At 37.3% G+C, this 23057-nt stretch overlaps 1 protein-coding gene across 5 annotated transcripts in view; it reads left to right on the forward strand.

The window, feature by feature from the left end:
* Positions 1–23057, forward strand: part of Metap1d (methionyl aminopeptidase type 1D, mitochondrial) — a 95216-nt gene that overhangs the window by 59854 nt on the left and 12305 nt on the right. For all 5 annotated transcript variants that reach the window (XM_021238570.2, XM_004857674.3, XM_004857673.3 and 2 more), the window contains 4 exons: positions 16791–16948; positions 19032–19181; positions 20764–20912; positions 21555–21597. In XM_021238570.2, coding sequence (XP_021094229.1) covers positions 16791–16948; positions 19032–19181; positions 20764–20912; positions 21555–21597 — 500 coding nt within the window. The remainder of the gene's footprint in view (positions 1–16790; positions 16949–19031; positions 19182–20763; positions 20913–21554; positions 21598–23057) is intronic.

A 23057-nucleotide genomic window follows, 5' to 3' on the forward strand; every position in this document is an offset into this window, starting at 1 on the left:
AGGTCCTGAGTTCGATCCCTGGTATCAAAAAAAACACCCCTTCCCTCCCATGATCTACTTTGGTGGGGTGGGGGTGGGGGGTTGCTTTGCTGGCACTTCCAGCACCTGTTAGTCCACCCAGTCTAGCACCTCATATTTGGGAAGAGGGAAATGATGTCTGGGGAGAGGCAAAATGAGAGAGGGACGAGCTGGCAGTGGTAGAAAGTCTAACTCCATGCAATCCCAGCTCACTACTCTCCAGTGGAGAAAGTACATGAGTCTATTTGTTGATTTTTGGAATATTTAGGAGCATCAAAATAGGGCACTAGAGTATTCAATTTTAAAAATGAACTTTTTAAAAGAAAATTTAGGTTTTTAAAGAAAAATTAGTTTAATATTATATAAAAATTACTGTACGTATTACATTCCATTACAAAACTTCCACTTATAATAACAACCAAGAAGATAAAAATTCTTAGGAATAGGCAAAACCATGTCTCAAAAAAAGAAAAAGGAGTAGGGATGTAGCTCAACAGTAGACCTCCCCTGGATTTGATTCCTAATACTGCAAAAAAAAAAAGTGCAGAACCTACATGAAGAAAGCATAGCTGGGCTGGTGGTGCATGCCTGTAATCCGAGCACTCTGGGAAACTGAGGCAGAAGAATCACAAGTTGGAGCTTGGGCAATTTAGCAATTGAGACCCCGTCTCAAAATGAAAAAATTTAAGCCGGGCATTGTGGCTCATGCCTGAAATCTGAGCACTCAGGAGGCTGAGGCAAGAGTATCACTGTGAGTTCAAGGCCAGCCTGGTTTACATAGCGAGTTCCCTAAACTACATAGTGCAACCCTGTCTCAAAAAAAGAACAAATGAATGAATGAGTGAATGGGGGATAGGTCAGTGCAAAAGCCTGGCTTCAATCCCTAGTACCACAAAACAAATAACAGCTATAAAACCCCACACCAGTAAGTTTCTACTGAGGGACATGACTGCAGTTAACTGTGAAGACCTCTCTTAAATAAGACAACCAAATTTTGGTTCTGTTTTTTGGTTCTGTTTTTGTTTTTGTTTTGAGGCACGGTTTTACTTATGTAGTCCCAGGTGGCCTTGAACTTGAGAACCACCTGCCTCAGCTTCCTGAGTTCTGGAATTACAAGCAAGTGCCTCCATGCCTGGCTTTGATAACTATATAAAGAGTCCACCAGGGCCAGGGATTTAGCTCAGTGGTTCTGGCGCTTGCCTTGCAAGAGCAAGGTCCCGAGTTCAATCCCCGGTACCTCCCCCCCGCCCAAAAAAAGAGTCCACCAAAAAAATATATATATATGCACTTCAGGAAAAGAAAAATAGTGACTGTCTGGAAGCTAATGACCACCACTTTGAGTACCTCTTATAATTGTAGAGGTCAGAGGTAACTTGCATTAATGTCATGATGTCTCAATAAATTTAGTATTAAAATATCTATACTTTTTTTCTTTTCCTGAAGTGTATATATACTTTTTTGGTGGACTCTTTATTTAAAAAATCATATTCTCCCTCATGTAATACATAAATCCAGTTGTATGGCAAAAACCACTTTAAACATAGTTGAAATGCAAATAACAAATAAAAATATATCATGCACAAATGTTTAATGTTTCTAATTCACAGGGCACTCTTTTTTTTTTTTTTTTTTTTTGGTACTGGGGGTCGAACTCAGGACCTTGTGCTTGCAAGGCAGGTGGCAGAACCACCGAGCCAAATCCCCGACCCTCACAGGGCACTCTTAAAAATAAGTCAGATAAAAAAACAACCCAAGAGGCCTAACTGGGAACTTGACAAAACAGGAATATACAAATAAACACAGGAGGGCCGGGGATTTAGCTCAGTGGTTCCGTCGCTTGCCTTGCAAGTCGAAGGACCTGAGTTCGATCCCTGGTACCAAAAAAAAAAAAAAACCAACAAAAAAACCCCAAGTAAACACAGGAAAGAATCTTCGGCCTCAGTGGTATCTGATAAAAATAAGTAAAAGCAAGAGACCACACATATGCTATTTTCATAAATCAGAAACAAAACCAAACCAACCCTGGGGCTTCCGCCGGGGGGGGGGGGGCTCTGGCCTTTCGGGAAAGGGCAGAGCATGTGCACTTGGGAGGATGGCGAAGACGGATGCTAGTGGACAACAGTGTCCTCTTCCCGGCTGCCCCCGCCTCACCCAGGGGCTGTCTGGAGGAGATGATGGTGTGTGGCCCCCTCCTTTTATTAGAAAGTGCTGGATTCATAAGGAACGGCTGGCCAGACGGTCATCCAGAACAGGTTGACCAGCCAACATGTCACCCCTCCTCACCAGACCCAGTGCAGAGGTCTGCTGTGGCATCAGCAGGAAGAGCAAAGTGGATTTGCTGTTTGTAAATTCACATCGTGGCTACTCCTTTTTAGCTACGCTTTTTTTTTTTTTTTGGTACCAGGGATCGAACTCTGGACCTTGGCGCTTGTGAGGCAGGCGGCGGCACCACTGAGCTAAATCCCCGGCCCTCTTTAGGTACTCTTTTGACTCAGGGCTGGGGAAGATTCGCAACTATTTCTAAAGGCCGCTTCTGTAAACACCCCGCAACACACACACACACACACACACACACACACACACACACACACACTCTCTCTCTCTCTCTCTCTCTCTCTCTCTCTCTCTCTCTCTCTCTGCTTCTCTTCCTCGACTTTTATTCTTTTTTCTTGAATGGAAAAGGTTTTTTTAGATTTCAATTTTTTTTAAATTACCATTTGGTATCTTGGAAATCTGTCTCTGGGTGTTCACTTGGACTCTGAAAATAGAGCTAGGATCTTGAAGTACTTTCTGAATAAATAATGATACACATTTTCAAAGTCTGTAACTTCCTTCTCCCTAACCACATCCTAGATAACCCACCAATGGCGAGTGTCACTTGTGTGAATATATTCTCTAGTTTTAGTTTTCAAGGCCTTTTTTTCTTTTCTTTTTTCTTTTCTTTTCTTTTCTTTCTTTTCTTTCTTTTTTTCCTTCTCCTTCTTCTTCTCCTCCTTTCTCCTTTCTCCTTTTCATTCTAGCTGTCTGGATGATCAATGTGACTAGGAAAGTACTGTTGACCCATTTATATCATGTCAAACAACATCCATTGCTCATCTACATAATGAAATACACACTGAATATTACAGCTTAAGTGTGGGAGCCAGTGAACTACCAAATAATGTTTTAGTCATTTAGGTTATGAAATAAACTATATGACATTGGATCTAACTGTGGCATTAAACATTAAACTATTCAGTGGTAATTGTCAGTGAAAATCACTTATAAGCCAAAACAAGAAAAAGCATTTCTGCTTTAGTAGTCAATTAGAGGATGTAGGGGTGGTTGTATGCAACAGTGTGAGTTTAAGAAAAATCTTTCTGTCAAAGTGCATTTTAATATTACTTGATTATTACAGGATTCATTGTAAATAGTTGAGGTTTTTTTTAGTTGCTAATCAGTGGTTGTGAAAATAACAATTTGACGTTTTTATCATAGTTTTATTAAGTTGCTCTTTGAAAAATTTTAAAGACAACTAATTTGTATTTGAAACTATTTTGATCAATGATCTGATAACAAAGATAAGCTTTGACAGCTTTGGAAGCAGTTAAATTTTGTAAGGACATCATTTCCACAGCATTTAAGTAAATGCAGAATTTAAAGGCTATCAGGTTTCCATGGTTACACCTTTCCAAGTTATTTTGTGTATTGTGTAAATAGGTCTGTGAGTCACTGATAATTATTTGTTTTTTTGTTTGTTCTGTTGGTAATTCTGTGTTTAGCTGAATCTAATACAGTTCACACAGTGTGCTTTGGTTTATGTATATTTTAGTGTTTGTGATTGACAGTGATTGAGCATTTCTTATGGCGTGCTTGCTTTTTTTGTCATAAATGATGTATGTTGGTAGTGCTTGAAATGTAAATAAGTTCTTCCTGTATCACTGTTTAATAAACAGGAATTTTATGCAAAGAAGACTTCCTGGTACATTAAAGGTTTGGCGAGCTCTAGAATATTTCTATTAAACAGATTTTATACCAAGACAAATATGTTTGAATTCTTACCAATTTTAACTTACTGAGGTTACCAAGGACAACATAACAGTTTATGGGTAAGCACTACATCGACTGGGTACTATTTAGTAACAAAATAAAAATAGTATTCTGGGGCTGGAAATATTTCAGTGATAGAGTGCTGTGCTTGCCTACCATGTAGACGTGTGCCATCTCTTGGGTTTGATCCTCAGTGCCCTCCCCCAAATAAAGCAATATTCTGATTTAACTTTTTTTTGAGGTATTAAGGGATTGAATCCAGGGTCACTCAACCACTGAGCTACATCCCCAGACCTGTTTGAGACTGACTCTCACTAATCTGCCCAGGCTGGTATTGAACCTGTAATCCACCTGCTTTAGCCTCCATAGTAGCTGGGATTACAGAAATGGACCACCATGCCTGGTGCCAATAACTTTGTGTATGGGGTTGAGGTGTAGCTTAGTGGTAGAGCACCTGCTTAGTTTGCACAATGGCAAGGATTCAATCTCCAGTACCACCGCCACCCGCAAAAGATAGTGAGCTTTACAGCAAATGTCTTCAGTGCAAGGTAGAATGTTTCCGTACTGTAATTTCTTCCATCCTACCCTTGGCACAACTTAAGAACGGTTCTATATACTAGTATGTTTAGAAGGATATGTTTCTTGAAAAAACCCAGGGTCTTATGCCTGTGAATGAAGGAAGAGATTTTCCTTAGTCCTTACCATCACTGTACTAACAAGGCCTTACCAGGAATTCTCAGCAAAACATCAAAATTAGGCTGTGCATAATTCTTACTACTGAGTTCAAGCCTTCTCTCAATAAATGACAATCAGGAGAATGCTATACAGTTTCTGCAGTCTTATTTGATGGTAGCCCTGTGATAAATTCAGGAGAGGCCTAGTGCTTTAAATATGGCTTTTTTTTTTTTTTTTTTTTTGGTGAGACAGGGTCTCCCTAATGTAGTTCAGGCTGGCCTTGAACTCACAGTGTAGCTCAGGCTGGCCTCAAACTCGCAATGTTCCTTCTGCCTCAGCCTCCCGAATGCTGGGATTACAGGTGTGCACCATCACACCTGGTTTAAGTATGAATTTTGAGTAGCAGTCTAGAACCCAGACTAGGATTTCATGCATTACTTTGTGTATTATCCAAAGGCACATTTTAAAGTTTTTACTGGTTTCTACCTACTGATTAGTCCATTTCAGAATGACTGCCTCTCAGTCAGGTAACCAGTAAAGGTAATTACCATTTATTAAGGGCTTACCTTGTACTGCTTTCTTTCTATTATGCAGTTCTTATAGCAATCCAACGAGGAAAGTATTATTCCTATTAACAAATGAGGAAACTAGAAAATTTAACTAACCTGTCCAAGTAAACCCATGAGTACTCAGAGAAGAAATCCCAGTTTAAACAAGAACTCAGATATAGAGCAAAGTATAAAATGTTTTAAATTCTACATGGTTTCTGTCATTTTACCCCAAAAGTGGCTCAGTTTCACTAGGCATTTGGGGCTTGGTTTTCTTTTTGCAACAGTCTGATAGAAGTATAGCTCAAAAAGTGTTCAATATACTTAACATTAGATAGTAAATATGTCTCAAATATTTAAAATATCAGGGCCAGGGACTTAGCTCAGTGGTGCCACCGCCTGCCTTGCAAGCACAAGGTCCTGGGTTCATCCCTGGTACCAAATAAATAAATAAAATAATAATAAAATATCAGATATTTCAGTACTGTAGCAGTATTGAAGACATTAATCTAAAAAAGACATGAATTTATCATTACATTAAGTGTGAATAATTTTGGTCCTCTGTGGTTTTCAAGTAATATTGTGTTTTCAGATATGAGAGGTAACCTACAATATACTGATAAAACATAAATATTTTGTTGTTGGTGGTAGTAGTTTTAATTCAAAATAAATAGTTAAGCATTCATATCTTTAAGAAAAAGAAAACAAAAAGAAGGGTTAGGTTGTAAGCAGGCTTCTGTAGAACTTACCTTTTAAAAAGGTAAGCATGTATCATTTTGATATATTTAATTTTTTGCATTAATGCCTAAAGTTATAGAATGATTATTCATATGGATGACCAAGTCACCCAGTTTAATTGAATATAAAATTATTATGGCAACATAGCTATACCAAATCCAAAAGGCTACCTTCAGAAAATTTGGAGCTTTTCCTTTTATTAAAAAGGCTACTATGTATTTTCTCTTTATTTTTCTGGTTGAAAATAATTCCTCGATGAGTGACCTTGACTTCTATTGTCTTGAATCTGTGTAATTTCAGCTATAGAAGCTTGAAAATACATTGTTTTTCTGAAGGTTTGGCTCTCTCATTTGAGGTTGTGATCATTAAACTACCTACCTACTTACCACTACTATTACTTGGTTGTATGACGAAACAAAATTCCCAAACTTGTCAAGATAATGCTGTAAGATTTATATTAAAATGTTTTCTTTGATTTCATGACTTTCATTTGAAGTTGTACAGTGAAGACATTCTCAGGAATTTATTAAGATAGGGTTTTGGGGGATATATTTTGTATTTGGTATTGCTACTACAGTTTTGATCAAAACTTGGAATTATTTTATAATTGTTTGCTTATGCAATGGTATAACTTTAAATGACTCATCAAAATAAATAAATTAATAAATGACAGGTAGAAAAGAAGGCAGGCATCCAAAAGTATACCTATGTCAGGCTCCACACAGAATTCAGTTGACACTGTTATAAAGTTAAGATTAAAATGCTCTCTTCAAGTCCCATAATTTAAAATATTAAAATCATACCTTTGATCATCATAAGCTATAAGCCCCCATATATTCTGTTATGGTGTATTTTAATCCAAAATAACTAATACTTTGAGTAATATTTTACATGACAGTATTTATGAGTGATGTATTTTTTTAAGAATTAAAGAAGGACTTTCTTACTATGTCAGGTTTTTAAAAAAAAAAACTCATGAGATTTTTATATGGATGCACTCTAAAATTGAGTTCCATGTGTGATTTCTGTGAAATTGCTCTTTCTGGTTCCTATTTGTGTGCTTTAATAAAAAATTCTTCTATTTTCCTCTTCTTAAACCTTAAGTGTGTGAGGTAACAGGAGTGTTTCTTTTAAGAGAGTTTGGAAAGTTGAAATTTGCCAGATGTTCCATGCTAACCTAGAAGGGTGCATTCTCTTTGTACCAGCATTGGGTGAAATTCTTTCCTGTTACTTTGACAGAACGTTTGGTTTGGGTTCATTTTGGTGTTGGGCTGCTACTCTGATCAGAGTAGCATGTCTTTTATTTGTTATTTAAATTATATTATGGCATCCAGAAAATCTGGCAAAGAAAATGATATTTTGATGACATTTTTCACAGGGCTCAACTGCAATGAATTATTACATTTTAACCACAGCTCTAATAAACAGCTCCTTTATTTCCCCTGGAAGGATACAATATTTCTTTGTCCAAGAAGTTGCCTGAGTATATGTATTGTTGAAGTGCTAAAAAGCTGCTTTTCTCTAAACTTTAGCTGAGGGACAATGGGATATGTTAAGAATATACTACTGTATTTCACTGTGACTCAGTGTTTTCTTATTAAACAGATGAATTTAGATTTAAATTTTGAAATTTCCTTATACAAATCAGTCATTTCTATGTAATATCCACTGGTCCACCAAATGATTTGCTTTTGGTTTTATACTTTGAGTCCTTACTGTAGTCTTTGGCATCCTTCCCCACCCATAGTTGGGCTGGCATGAAATAGTTTGTTTCCGAGGCCCACAAACATGAGTCCACATTATTAAGTAGGGAAGTTTACTGATCTGTGTTTCTCGAGTAGTTTGGGGTGTGTTTGTTTCCCAAGAAGTGGGGAATGCTTCTTGTTTAGCTATATATATATGGATCCTTGGGTTCTGGTGGTGTACATATATGAATAATCACAAATAGTCAGATTCAACTTTTGTAAAGAAATAAAATGAAGTATTCTCCTAAACCATTTCTGAACTTGTCGTTGATATTATGCTCTATCACTTGCTTTTAATAAATTTTTTAAAAGGAGGTGGGATGTAGCATAGAGCCCACTTCCTGATGGAGCCTTGAGGAAGGTCAGGTTTTGCTCTGACCTGGCACCATTCTTGGATGTTGTCATTAAGGGAAGAGGGTGCCCCCGGGCCACCATTCTTCCTTTCCCTGCTCGTGCTCTAAGTATGACTGACTTTCTAGCTCTTCTTTTGTAAAACCAGCACCCTCAGGCTTTGGATTATGGTTTCATGGTTTGTTCTGACAACCACAGGCTAGTTGTCTGTCTCCCCTTCATCTGGCCACATAGGTTTATTAGTGGTGGCCAGCCCTATTTTGGTATTCAGATGATGCATCCTCATAGAAATTGCCAACTTAGAATATTAAGCAAGTAAAATGATATTTCAGCATTAAAGTAAACTGTGACTTTTTTTGAACCTAAATATATTACACATTCTCTGTTTATTTCTGTGGAATCTTTATGACTATTGTAGCAGTCTTAGCTATAAATAACTACAAGGACAACACTGTTGGATGTCAAGTAGAATCTTTATTTCCACTCAACTATGTGCTTTATTTTGAGCATTAAAGAAAATGAGTTGTTTTCCAACACCTGCTTACCAACTGGGCCTGTGTGTCTTTAGAAATGTTTAATAAACATTGTAGCTTTATCATCCAAAGGTGGTTTCCAAGTGCTGTTAATTAGGCCCCAAACTAGTTCCTGTAGGTTTGTGAAAAAGATCTACTCTTCTCTCTGTAATGGCATCTTAGCTTGAAATCCAGGAAGCAGTGGTGTATGGTGTCCATATCCATGATTTCCTGAACTGGAGAAAAAGTGTGGAAAGCATCTGGGGAAAAGGAGGCTCTTTACCAGCTTGTTTCCTGTAAGTTCAATTGGAAGACCTTGTCTGTGCAAATAGATTTCAAAATAGAGCCTGCCCTTTGACTGTCTCCATAATTACATGGCTCGCTCTGTATTTTATTTGGCAGCCAGAGCAGTTAACCCCTGGAAGGAAGGGGCTGATGGCATGCCCAGCTTGGCTTCCCACATATGTCCATGGGAATGAATAAACCACTGTTTGGAGAAGCCCACAGCTAAAAACACACTAGAATAGTTTTTAATGGAACTGAAACTCTTTGGAAACAGATTTAATAATGTTTATTATGATTGGTTAAAAATTTTAACTTTGTCCTTAATGTCAGTTGTTGAGCAGTATTGTTTTTTAAAAAATTAGGAGTTGAGGGAATTCCTTGTTGCTTTGATGTAATCAACATCTGTCAACAGAATGAATTTGCTTTTGTTTAGATTCAAGGGGCCTTGTCCTTCAGCTTTGCCCAATCAGTATCTGCTTCAGCCTGGGGCATTCCCTAGTTGTGTGTTTTATTTTTTAATTTTTAGGTTTTCCTCCAATGAATGTATAGGTTATTTTTTGTGAAATGTGAGCTTCTCTTCTCTTTTATAGTTGCCTTGAAATGGAAGGAACCTTCAATTTTTCTCACTTACTTTTGAAACATTAAACAGCTTAGTACAGGATTAGAAAAATCAGTAAAAAAATTATATTGAGTGATACAGACTATTTAATTTTTCATTTGCAATATTTGCCCAAGTTATGAAACCTTTCGAGCAGACAGCATTTTAGGTCAAAAAATCTACGGCGTAGATGCATTTGCAGCGTTCTCTTGGACTTGAAGCAGTGCTCCTACTCTGGGTAATTGGTTAGAGTTCACGAAGTGTGATCTTTCCATAGTTCCCAATCAGCACTTTAAAAATGTATTCCTAGGGTACAGTCCATTCTGAGCCTACTGCAGAAAGCAACATTGTTAAACAGTAAAAAATATATCAGATGGCTATCACAAACTAAGTTGCTTTTTGGGGGGATAATACATTATTTGAGCAAATCATTTGGTTTAAAATTAAAATTTGCAATGAGTGTAAGAGCCATATTTAAAAATGAATTAGCAAAACGTTGTTTTCTCTCTTGGTAATCATAAATCATTTAAATTTGGCAAGCATTCCTCCCTTCATCCAAAATAATTGCCTCCATTTGTAAAATCAATTAGATGTTAATATGCTATAAATAATAGTTTTGTTACTAGACTTTGGCATTTGCTGATCATTATGAAAAAATATATCCAGTAAGACATTTTACAGGGTGTCTTTAAATTACATATTATCTCTGGTTGACATTGTTAGCTAATGTATAGTAGCACCAGGCTACTTTATTGTGTTGTTTCCTACCCAGATATTTGATCCCTTTGAAATGTAACGTAACTGAGGATTGATGGCCCGCTGCAGGGTGAAAGTGCTTCCCTGGAAACGTACAATGAAAAATATAGGTGTTGGTAGCTCACACTTGAGTACAAATGTACTTTGTTAGGTTTTACAACTGCTTAAAATAATAAGCATTTTAAATGTTTCTTTGAAAGTTCATTCAGACCTCTCCCTTAAAAATACTTGTTGACCAAAAGAAAAGTCACATTTTCAAGGGTAAAATCGGCTTAATTAAGGGTCATTAGTAAAGGTGCACATAAAAACCAAGGGCTCAGTGGGTGAAATGGAAGCATTTCATTATGTGGTATAGAATGCATGAGGAGATAACAATTAAAATGGACCCTGAGTAAGAGGCCAATAAGTACAGGGCATGTTGTGTGCAGCAACGTTAGTTATTTAAAGTGTACTCCTCCCTCCAGCAGACTTGCATTCTGCAGTCCCACCTTTCAGACTTAATCTGTAAAGGGAAATAAAAGGCAGCTTTTAGAAATTGGTGTTATTACCAAATATGAAAATATTTAAAACCATAGCCTAGATTTACATTCCAAATACAAACTTAAAATGTGAGAAATGTGCAGCAGAATCCAGAGGACATATAGCAATTTCAAGAGACATTCAAGCCTCACAGTGTGCTCCTCCGTGGAGCAAAGGAAGCAGTTGCCTATAATTTTCAGTGTTCAGCTCAAACTGGCTCTGATAGAATTTTGTAACACTGAAAATAATTCTTATTATTACCTTTGATGACAGTAAATATTCTAGTATTCATAACAAATAACGTATAGATTTACTGCCTGCAAAAACCCTGTATAGAGTTCCTGTTAGGTAATCAACAGTAACAACTCTCTGTGATCATTGCTTTCAAGACCAAATTAGTACCAAGCAACCCATTGCTGCTCCGTGCTCCCGTGCTACCCTGAGGTTTCTGATGATTTCCTAAACTTCAGATTAGTCCACTTGCCACTTGCAGTAATTAGTACGTACCTGGATCTTGTTTCCCCAAATAGCTTTACAGAAAGAGGTTGTGCTGTCCATCCTGGGTAAATGACAATGCAAACCTATCTCTGAGAATGGTCATCAAGGCACCAAATGAATGATATCATTGACAGGAGTAGCAACTTGAAAGTTAGATATACTTGTAAGGTAACAACACAGCTTTTACAAAGGAAAGAAATATAGAGACAACTACAGACCTTTTCTACAGTGCTCTATAGCTCTATATTAGGTATCCTTTCTCTAACCCTGAATGTAGTAGGAACTGGGATTTTAATTTTGCTCACTCTGCATTTGAAAATTTTAATTACTACTCATTAATTACAGTATGATAAACAAGACTGAGGTTCCCCCGTTTTCTCCCCCATGCTAATTGGAGGGCCATTCTTTTCTGAAGTTACCATGACTTCAGCCCATTTCTTCATTTAACCTGTGAAAACACTAGATTTTTTTTTTTCAGGTTTGTAATGAGTAGTTAGTGAAATAAACATGCCATTGTACCTTATTATCCTGTTATCTTGTAACAGCGTATATAGAGTATCTTATCAGATTGAAATAAAAGATTTCATTTCAAATACAAAAGTATCTTATGAAAATGGAATTGCTGAGAACCCTACAGAATCATAACTGTCAACAGGTTGGCTATGGTCAGGCTGTTTCTGATACTTAGAATTTTGCCATCCAGTTATGTGTGAATATGCTTGCATCTTTTTTGGTATGGAGCTCATCATTTGGCAGGACAGGTACACTGGCAGCACTGTTTGTTCAAAAAGTGAATGTCTCAAAAGCCTTATCCACTTATCCCAGTAGAGACTTGATGACTTCATACTTCAAGTGCATAGAAAAGATTCCCCCTATAATGACTGTGTACTTGAACTTGATAATACTGGTAAAGATAGTTTTTCTTTCATGTAATCTGTCACACTGAAAAAAATTTTCTTTAGTCCTGAAATTGATCAGATGCTACATAATCCCATTACCTGGATTGTAGCATGACAATGAAATGTTGCTGAATAAAGGCACAAATGTCAGAGCTACGATAATGAACCCCAACTTCCTCATAATACTAAGCCTATGTATCTCAGCAGGTAACATCTGTGAAGTGCTCAGCACAAATCTTGGCACCAGTCCACTGTTAACTGTTACTGCTTGAGGTCACATAGCTTCTGGTAAGGGCCAGGAGTCGAACTTCAACTCCAAGGTACCATCCAGTGTGTGTCACTCTGGCCCTTTTTCCATCACTCATATCACCTTCTGATGAATCCAGTGTATTTATGGATTTGCTGTTGTTTTCCTCCCTCCACCAGAATGGAGGCTCCACAAAGACAAGGATAGACCCTCTCTGTTCCCCATTGTATTCCCTGCATCCCAAGGGTGCCACATAGGATAAGTGCAGAGACTTACTAAATGAAAGAATACATTTAGAGACTCCAAATAAACATGCTCTAGAGTGGAGAAGGGAAAGGAAAAGAAGCATTTATAGAGCACTCATTTTTGTTGTTGTTGTTTTTGAGATTGTTGTTTGAGACAGGATCTTGCTGTGAACCCCAGCCTGGCCTCAAATGCACTGTCCTCCTGCCTCATCCTGCCTAGTGCTGTGATCACAGGCATGTGCCACTAGGAGCACACACATATAAATACATATACATATGTATGTTTCAGCTAACATTCACATCAGCCTTATAACAGAAAAAACATTATTCTCTTTTAACAGTGAAGAAAGTGGGGCTCAGAAATTTTGGTTATTCAGATCTGTCTTACTTCAGAAGTTCATGCTGTTTTTACTACCACAGTGCCTCCTAATTAGATTATCTAAGAATTTTCAGGGAAAAAGGTCTGGGGACATAGCTCAATAATAGAGACTTGCCTCGCATGCATGAGACCCCTGGGTTTAATTCTAAGTACTGCCAAAAAAACCTTCATGAACAGCATCATCATTCTAAATTTTAATTGGCCACATGGTATATTTTTCATGATTCAAAAAAAACTTTCCTCAAAATGTAATCCCTGAAGCACTGCATTTTATAGCAAGGTAACCTACTGTCAGGAGGCAGCTTGGACTGGCAGACACAGACCTAGATTTGGACTTGGAAGACTTGAACATGGAGCCTGGTTATTGATTACTAGAGATAAGAATCTTAGTTTCTCATTAATAAAATAAAGACGTTAATAGGTGCCTGCCTACCTGATAGAGTTAGTAAGAGATAATGTATGGAGTTCAGTGTGATAGCACGTGCCTATAATCTCAGCACTCAGGAGGCTGAGGCAGGAGGACTGCATGAGTTTGAGGCCAGTCTGGGCTCCTTAGCAAGACCCTGTCTCAAAAAAACATAAAATCAAAGAATAAATTCATGAAATGTGATCCACTATTACTATTTCACTAGTATTATCATTACTAATAGTAATAATATATACTTTCCTCAGAAGAGACACATTTGTGAGCATGTGAGCATGTGGCCCTGCCTACAGATGCAATTAGAGAGCCAGAATCATGGTTTGATTCTACCTGAGTGCCCCAATTTTCCATTCTGTATCCACAGACAGCCCAGATAACTTCTGCCTGCACCTCACTGAGGCATGTGTTTGGTCAACGAAGGGAGCTTGGTGTAAAGAGTGGATGGACCAGGTCAACCCACCGCCACCTTTGGAAAAATAATGAATAGTAGTACTGATAGTTTGATGATGCCTTTTGTATGTTCTGCGTGTTTCCACATGTGTTAGCTCAGTTTACCTCATGTCTGTGAGAAGTAACGTACTGTACTCTGTGGAGCATCTCCACCTCCTTTCCCTCCACTTTGGCACTTGCTGTACTTCCCTGTGAGTGTCTGCAGCTGTGAATTGGAGTGCTACCAGTTCACAACTCAAGTTTTCTCTCCCATTTTACTCCCTTCTTGAAGGAACTATTGTTTATTGGACATCTGTTAAACACAAAGCACTTTCACATTCCTTATTTTATTTACTTCTCACCTGTCATTCAAAAGAAGAAACTTGGGGCCGGGGATTTAGTTCAGTGGTTCTGGCACCTACCTCGAAAGTACAAGGTCCTGAGTTCGATCCCCAGTACCAAAAAAAAAAGAAGAAACTTGTTCAGGGCCACAGAGACACAAGTCTTAAATTTTTGCTTTCCAGATATCTGCCTTATCTTGGACACTACTGCACCCTTCATCTGTCAGTTGACAACGCTAGGGGTGATGGTATCATTATTAGGAACATCCACTTTACATGCTTTAGGGGATATGTACCTGCCTCTATTAAGCAATTTTTTTATTTTTTTGGTACCAGGGATCAAATATCAAGCAACTTTTTAAGCCATGTGTGGTGGTTTGCATCTACTCTAGAGCTACTCAGGAAGTTTAGATGGAAGGTTTGTTTGAGCTGAGGAATTGAAGACCAACCTGGGCAACACAGTGAGATTCTGTCTCAGAAACAAACAAAGCTTTTTAAAAAGAAAATTTTAAATTAAAAAAGGGCTGGGGATGTAGCTCAATATGAAAATATTGAATTCAATCCCCACTACCATAAAAAAATAAAGTTATATTTCTGGACTTTTATCTGTTATATGGAGTTGTTTAAAATAGTACCCAAAGCCCAATGGGGCTTGAGATGTACTTCAGTGGTAGAACACTTGCCTAACAGTTGCAAGGCTCTGGGTTTGATCCCAGCATTGAAAAAAAGAGAGAAAAGTACCTTACCCCTGTGAATTTGATTCAACAGTATTGCATTCACCTTTACAGATGAACAGAATTAAGTGAAACTTCGGACTGTTGAACTTTGTTTGCATGAGTGCCTTTTCTCATCCCAGTGGGAGGAGGTCTTGAGTTTGCCCTACTAGAGCAGGAGTCAGCAAGCTTCTGCTAAGATGCCTGATGGTCAGTATTTTTGGCTTTCTGAGCTGTTTCTCTGTCACTGCTGGACTCCAGCACTGCAGCTCAGAGTCTTTGTGAACAGTTGTAAGGAAATGAGGGGAGCTGTAGGCACCAAGATTTCAATCTCATATAAAAGTCCTTGTGTTACACAATATTGTTTCTCTTGTTTTTTTTTCAACCATCTGTAAATGTTAAAAAAACCCTTTCTAAGTCTTGAGGTGTTAAAAAAGAAAAAAGATTTGCCTTTGGGCTATAGTTTGCCAACCCCAGGCATATAGTTGGGACCTCTTGGGGATTTTTTATTTTTTATTTTTTGGTATTGGGGATCGAACTCGGGACCTTGCACTTGCAAGGCAGGTGGCAGAACCACTGAGCTAAATCCCCAGCCCTATTGGGGATTTTTAAAAACTGTTGTCTTCATGGTAACAGTAATGCAAGAGGATAGTTTAAAAAGCCTAACAGTATAGAAGAAAATGCAGTGAAGCACAAAGCTTTCCTACCTCCACCCCTAATCACATGCTCCAGAAATAACCATTATGTGTGAATGTTAATTTCCAGAATTTTTTTTGGTAGTGGGACTCAAACTTAGAACCTTGTGCTTGCGAGGCGGGCGGCAGCACCACTGAGCTAAATCCCCGGCCTTTCCAGATATTTTATAGGCACATACAAGCTTGTATAAATAAATGTACGAGTTCTTTTTACATTAATGGGCTCCTTATACATATTGTTTAGCATTTGCTTTTTTTAACAATATCTTACATCTTTTATCACTACAGAGATGACTTAGTTTTCTTTCTTTTTCATTTTTTTTGGCCCCAGAATTTTCTGTTGGATAGATATACTAGAATATATTTAACCAGTCCCATTGGTGTTTCTCACTTGGACATGCACAGGTTGTTTCCCATTTTTTCCTGCCAAGCAGTGCTTCAGTGAGGGTATGTCTTTATAGCTCCACAATTGCATAATATCCATGGGATACAGTCCAAGGAAGTAAGTTACTGCATCTGAAAATACAGTTAAAATTTGATAGATATTTCTAAATTTCTGTTGTGGGTACTTTAGGACTCTGTGTTTAGTTTCTTTTGAGGTTATGCCTACATTTTTGCTATTTGGTCTTTATCTGACTTTAGCATTCATTGCAGTGAATTTCAATATAATGCCTTGATGCACGTGAACTTAACACACAGTAGTAATCCTATGGAGGGCAAAAGTGCAGCCGGCAATTTATCCATGATTCTTGAAAGGAAAACTATTTTAGAGTATAAAGCCATCAAAATAGTACCTTAAATTCTGAGGTTATCTTGGACATTGTCCCATAAGGTACAACAGCAGAAATTGTTCTTTTTCCAGCCCGAGTGCTTAGCAGATGTTTCTATATGTTTGTTTCCCATTAGAGTAGAGCTTTCCATTGTCAGACATTTATGTAAACATAGCATTAGCTAATACGCTGTGCTACTATTGTACTAGAATCCAGAATACTACTGTTTTCCTTTCTGTTTGGGGCTTTTCCTTTTTGAGGCAATAAAGAATTAGAATGATGATTTAATAGACAATACAACACCTTCCAGTGTAATACTGTATTCTTTCTTTCTTTCTCTCTTTTTAACTTAAAATACATCTATTTCTCCTCATAGGCTGTCATAGAATTTTCTCTTCACCATTCAGTCATATCTACTTACACAAGCAGTCCAGCAGTCAACAAAGAAGAAATTTCTTTTTCTGGAGACAAAGAGATACTTCACACAGTATAGTTTTGCCGGCTGCAGTTTCTTCAGCGCATCCAGTCCCTAAGGTATTGTATTGCCTATTATCTGCTGCTTTTTTCCAGCCAAGATAAAGGCTGACTGCAGAAGTGATCAAATGTTTTTGCACCTTTGATTTCTGAGCCATTTGAGTCATAATTTTAAAACTTGGTTTGTGATTTGAAATTGTAATATAGGAAGTTTTAACATGCTGCAGTTCTGGAACTTTAATTTTTAAAAATAAAGCTATGAACATACAACTGCTCAGCTTATTTAGAATTTAAATTTCTGCCATGGAATTTCCTACACTAAGTTTCTATCATGAAAATAAAACTGCACGTATATCGTTTCCTAATATTTTTAGGGGAAAAATGACTATAAAATTGGAATGATTTGAGAGAGATTACTTGAAACTAACACACTAGATGTTTTTATTAAGCCTGCACTTATACTTTCCATGTTACTAATACTGCTGTGTTTGAGTAGTCCTCTGAAGTAAAATATAACATCTTATCTCAGAGCATTTTTTTTTATTCAAAGATTGCAATTCTGTATAAAGACAAGCTCTCCGTTTTTCAAAATGTAATATAAAAGAGGTTTGCTGGGCTGGGATTTAGCTCAGTTGCACCTTTCCTGCCTCGCAAGTTCAAGGTCCTGAGTTCGATCCCCGGTCCCGGAAAAAGAAAAAAAAAGAGGTTTGTGAGTTTTTTAGGAAAAAGAATAGCTAAAAGAAATATAGATTTGTCATAAAAACTGTTTGCTTTCCCCCTTTTACAATTTTTATTGTTGTTGTTTCACAGTGAATTCACATTAAGTATGCCACACCTCCTGTGGCAAGGGATGACAAGACAGAATACATTCCTGCCCTGAGGCCTGGCCATCATAGTGAGAGCAAGCATTTGGTATTAGCCACAAAACTGACATTATTTTTCCTGAGTAGAAAAGAAAAAGAAATCTCTGGATAGGTGAATGTATTACTTTAGACATTTCAGTCACTTGCAGTGACACCCAACAGCCTCTCTGCCTATAGTTGTGACCTCGCCAGATCACAGAGCAGAGTGAAAACAAGAACATAGACTGTTTGGGGAAACCCAGTGAACTGTGGGCATTGGTGGGGTGGCTGTAGGAGAGTAGATGCTCCTCCAGGGCAAACCAGGCCAAGCTCTTACCTCAGGAAAGGCCCTCTGGACAGGAAAAACCAGCATGGCACTCTTCACAAAGAGAAGAGCCCTAGTCTCAATCCTTCCAGAGTTACATGATGTTGCCACTGAATAGTGTGACCTTCGTTAGCTTCCTGTCCCAAACCACTGTGTAGCCTTACTGTGTTCTGTTCAACAGTGCATATGTACGGTTGCTATAAATAAATTATTAAGGGCTGTATGAACCTTGGGCCTGAAAGAGGCTCTGTGTGTAAGATGGTATTATTTTCTGAGTACTACCAGTGGGTTTGAGTAAGTGGTAGAGGATGGTCTACAAGGGTGATTAGGTTTGAATGTTTTGAGTTTAGGGGCGCTGTTACTCTTAACAAATGATGGATATGTTCTAAGTAATTTTAATGTACTTGGGGGAGAAAAGAAAACTGCTTTGTTTTATGTTTTAGCACCCAATTTGAGTAGGGTTTCCAAGTAAAAGGAAACTGTATGTCTAAGAGGCTGCATGGACTTGATTGTCAGCCTTTTTACATATATTCATTGAAAGATGATACTAGGAACCATCCTTTCCATAAATTTTATCTTTGTGTTAAGAAGATGAAAGTGTCTCTTAATAAATTATTTGGCAAATTGGAAGTTTGGTGGTATTTTTAAATGGTGATAGGCTTCCAACAGGGTGGGGAGGAGGAAGAAAAGAAAACTACTGTTTGTTTTGACCAGAAGTCTGCTTCAGTCCAGTTTGACTCAGACCATGGTGAGGTTAACAGACCATCCAGAGGCAGCACTAACAGGCAATGTTAAGTTCAAAAGGGCAGGGGAAGGAACTGGGGGCAGCCTGGAGGGTCTGTTGTGCTGGCTACGGAGGTCGGTGCTCCGGCAGGAAGGGCAGAGCTTCATGAAGCAGGAGGCTGTGTCCGAAAAAAATGATCCCATTGTCACACGCTGAGTTCTGATCTTCGTTTTCAATCCTTTTTTCCTCAAGCATATAAAGAAGCCAGACTATGTGACGACAGGCATTGTACCCGGCTGGGGAGACAGCATAGAAGTTAAGAATGAAGATCAGATTCAAGGGCTTCATCAGGCTTGTCAGCTGGCCCGGCATGTCCTCCTCCTGGCTGGGAAGAGTTTAAAGGTGGCATCTTACCAAGTCTCAGACTGGCTTACATGAGGGGCAACAAACACTCCTCTTTCTTTCTCTTTCTCCCTAACTATTCTTTTATATAATCTAATTTGTTAAAAAAGTAAAGCCTTGGAATAGGAGAAAGGAATTTTATTATTTTATGTGTTCATTCTAGAGGTAATTTGAAAATCCAAATCCATTTTTAACTAGCAGAATTCTAGAGGCACTTTGGACGAACTCATCCTATCCAGGTTGATCAATGGCAGATGGCTTTGACTAGTGCCCCCTTACTCCTGCCTAGAGTTTCTACTTTTATTTCCCACATTTTTTTTTCCCTGTGTGCCTAGAGCTATTTTGTCTTGTATTTTACCTCTTTTTTTGGGGGGGGGACATTATCTCTGTAAAGAAAGATCAGACCAGATACACAAAACTATTGGTAATATGTAAATATAGTTATGTACAACCATCTTACCATAAGATTAGTTCTTTCATAATAATCAGAAATGCCCTGCTACTTAAAGATCATAAAAGCAAATATATGTCTATATTCTCCAAAAGGTGGGAAAAATTTAGGAAGTGAGACTCAAAGATGAAGTAGCTTACTGTGCCATCTGTGTAATAAACTTTTTATAGTGACATAACGAAGCATAACTTGAATATAAAGTAGCATGGGAAATGATTGAATAGTTAATTTTTAATAAAAGATTTTATTTTTATTTTAGAATTTTATATCATAGAGATAGCCTTCATGTGCTTATAAAACTCAATCTTGCTGAGGATTTAGCTCAGTGGTTCCGCCGCCTGCCTTGCAGGTGCAAGGACCTGAGTTTGATCCCTGGTACCAAAAAAACCAACTCAATCTCAGGGCCTTGTGATATAGCTCAGTGGCAGAGTGCTCCCTTGCATGGGTGAGGCCCTGGGTTCAAGTCCCAGTCCCACAAATACACGCACATACAAACTCAATTTCAGTTTTCTGAGAGCAGTTGGATACCTTCTGGTAAGGCAAAAAATTTTTAAGCATTTGTTTATTTAGACATGAAAGAAATCAAAATTAATGAAAATCAAATCTCTATAAAATATATCAGACTAAGTTTTCTAAATGGTGAAGCATAATCTCCCTGCCATTGCTGCAAAATTCATGAAATGTTTCACTAAAATAAAAAAGTGTAGATTGACCTACTCTTCCAGCCTTGTTGTCTAAACCAAAGATCCTTTTGAGCACTTATTTATAGTTTTTCATTAGCCAGGGCACTAACCATTGAGGAAAGTGAAGGAACTACTGAAGACCACAGTGTTGAAATCTTCAGGCCAAACAGGAGTCATTTCATTTAATGACTCACAAATGATTTAGAGGATCCTAGAGTTGAACTTTTCTATTTGCTAGTGGTCCATAACACCACGATATACCCAAATAATCATCAAAAAAGCCCAATTGAGCATGATAACATTAGTCAAAATTAATTAAAATGTGGTACCATATGTTTATCATAGTAAATTTATACTGTCCCACATGGAAGTGCTGTTGTTACAGGCATAGTCAGTAAATACAGGAAATGTCTTCAACTGTTGCCAATTTCTTTATTTAATATTTTAGGTTGACATGACAACTGAAGAGATAGATGCTCTTGTTCATCAGGAAATCATCAGTCATAATGCCTATCCCTCACCTCTAGGCTATGGAGCCTTTCCAAAATCTGTTTGTACCTCTGTAAACAATGTGCTCTGTCATGGTATTCCTGACAGGTATTCATTCTTTAATAACAACATATTGTTCCTTTAGAAACTAAAACATGAAACTAAGATTTATAACTTATATTGAAAGACACTATAGTTCATTGAAATCCACTGAAAACTTCTAAGTTGATAATGATAAAAATAAAAATTTTGAAGTATTTCACTGCTAAATGGATATAATGTCACCATTTAATGTTAAAGCAGTATCTACAAAAGTGGTTATGCCATAACTATTTCTTTTACCTTGTTCAGTTTTTACCAAATACATAAAAATACAACATAGGCAATTTTTGTTATCAGCTATTGTTTTCATTCTTTACAAAATTAAGTAAGTGATACGTATTTCATTTTATTTATTTATTTATTTTTTAGTATGTCATTTTAAAGAATAGTGGATTATTAAACAATGTCAGTATGTTCATTTTATGTATTTTTTAAAAATTAATTATATTGGTACATTTTAGACATTTTTTTTTATAAAATTTGATGTGACAAAATAGCGATCACATCTAGTTATTGCATTTATTCCTCCTTCACTTTGAATTATCACTGTGACTCATTGATTTTGTGATAGTAATCATTAGGTATTTATTTTTATATTCCTTTTATTGAGATCTGTCTATCACCATTTTTTTTCTGTTTATGTTTTAGTCGACCTCTTCAGGATGGAGATATTATCAACATTGATGTCACGGTGAGTAAATCATATAAAAAATAGTCTTTGATCAACTTCAGAATTGCTGGTAGCAACAGGAAAAAGAGTGGATTGAAAATTTGAACTGCACCAGTAGAAGTGCTGTTTACTTCTATCCCCAGACGCAAGCAGCTGGTTTCCTTTTTTTGTCTTTAACTGTGTGTTTATTCCAAGTAAACCCAGGCCTGACTTGAATTTAGGGCTGGAATCAGATGCACTGAGATCAATGTTGGCCTAAGTGAAATGTCAACCCAATCCTGCTATGTGTCATGTTTTTGAGAAGGTGTAATTGTTATTGATCCACTGTGTAGTTAATGCAGAGCACCACAGCACTGGGCAGCTGCCGAAGCTAGATATGTATGAGATGAGCTAACACGAAGAAAGCCAGCATTTTTCCTTCACTCTGCCAAGATTGATCTTCCTCTTCCTGCTGATTTTGAGTGGGGCCTGTCATTATCTTACTCTGTCATTAGGGGCTACATTGGCCTGTGTGTCAGTCTATTTGGACAGCAACTCTTTTGCTAGCAGTGTTCCCTAGATTTATTAAAATCCCTGAAGGTAACGTAATTCCATTTCTGGTATAGAGTCTCGAGCTCAAACCATATAAGAGTTGTTTTTTTCTCTGAACTTAAGTTTTCACTAAACAGTTAATGCTCTTTTTTAGATAACAAACTTGAGTAATTTAACAGAGGGCCTTCAAATTGTAAAACCTCTAACCTTTTCTAAATTTCTTAGCCTTTCACCATTCTCAGACTTGGAATATTTGTGCTCATTTTATTTTAATAAATACATTTTAAGTAAAATTTAAACATCTGATGAGAATTAGTTGAGATGGACAACATTCAAGAAATATAGTTGCTATTAATGAGAAAATGTGTTTCATTTTATTTTTTGAGATAGCCCAGGCTGGGCTAGAACTCATGGTGATCCCTGCCTCAGCCTCCCAAGTGCTGGGATTACAGATGTGTACCACCATGCCTAGCTAATGAAATATTTTTACTAGTTATTTTATATTCAGACTGAAACTTAGCTAAGAGTATGAATGAGATGAAAATCTAATGAGATGATATCCAACCATTGAATTCAGTCAGATTTTTAATTGTTTAAATTTCTTCATACCAGTTTATATATGGATAGAGCCAACAATCCTCTTATTGCTCAGTTATTTTCTATATCCTACTTAGAATACTTTTTTATCTTATTGAATACTTGAACATTTGCTCCACATATTCTGTTGGTATCTTTCCAAGTCAGAATCATGTAGGAGGAAATTTATGAAGCATACCTAAAAATAAAGTCTTTTTCATGATACAGGTTTATTTTGGATTGAACTTGATTTAGAGTTTTACATTTATTTTTTCACCTAAGCATCCTCTAACAAAATATTGCTGTCTGAATGAAATCAGCATATTCTTCTCTGTTTCCAATGTGTTCAAATGGAATACTTTATTCCTTGTTGA

This window comes from Heterocephalus glaber, unplaced genomic scaffold (assembly GCF_053883595.1).
Source record: "Heterocephalus glaber isolate CG9 unplaced genomic scaffold, H.glaber_assembly_v1.0 deba00000347, whole genome shotgun sequence".
Taxonomy (NCBI): domain Eukaryota; kingdom Metazoa; phylum Chordata; class Mammalia; order Rodentia; family Bathyergidae; genus Heterocephalus; species Heterocephalus glaber.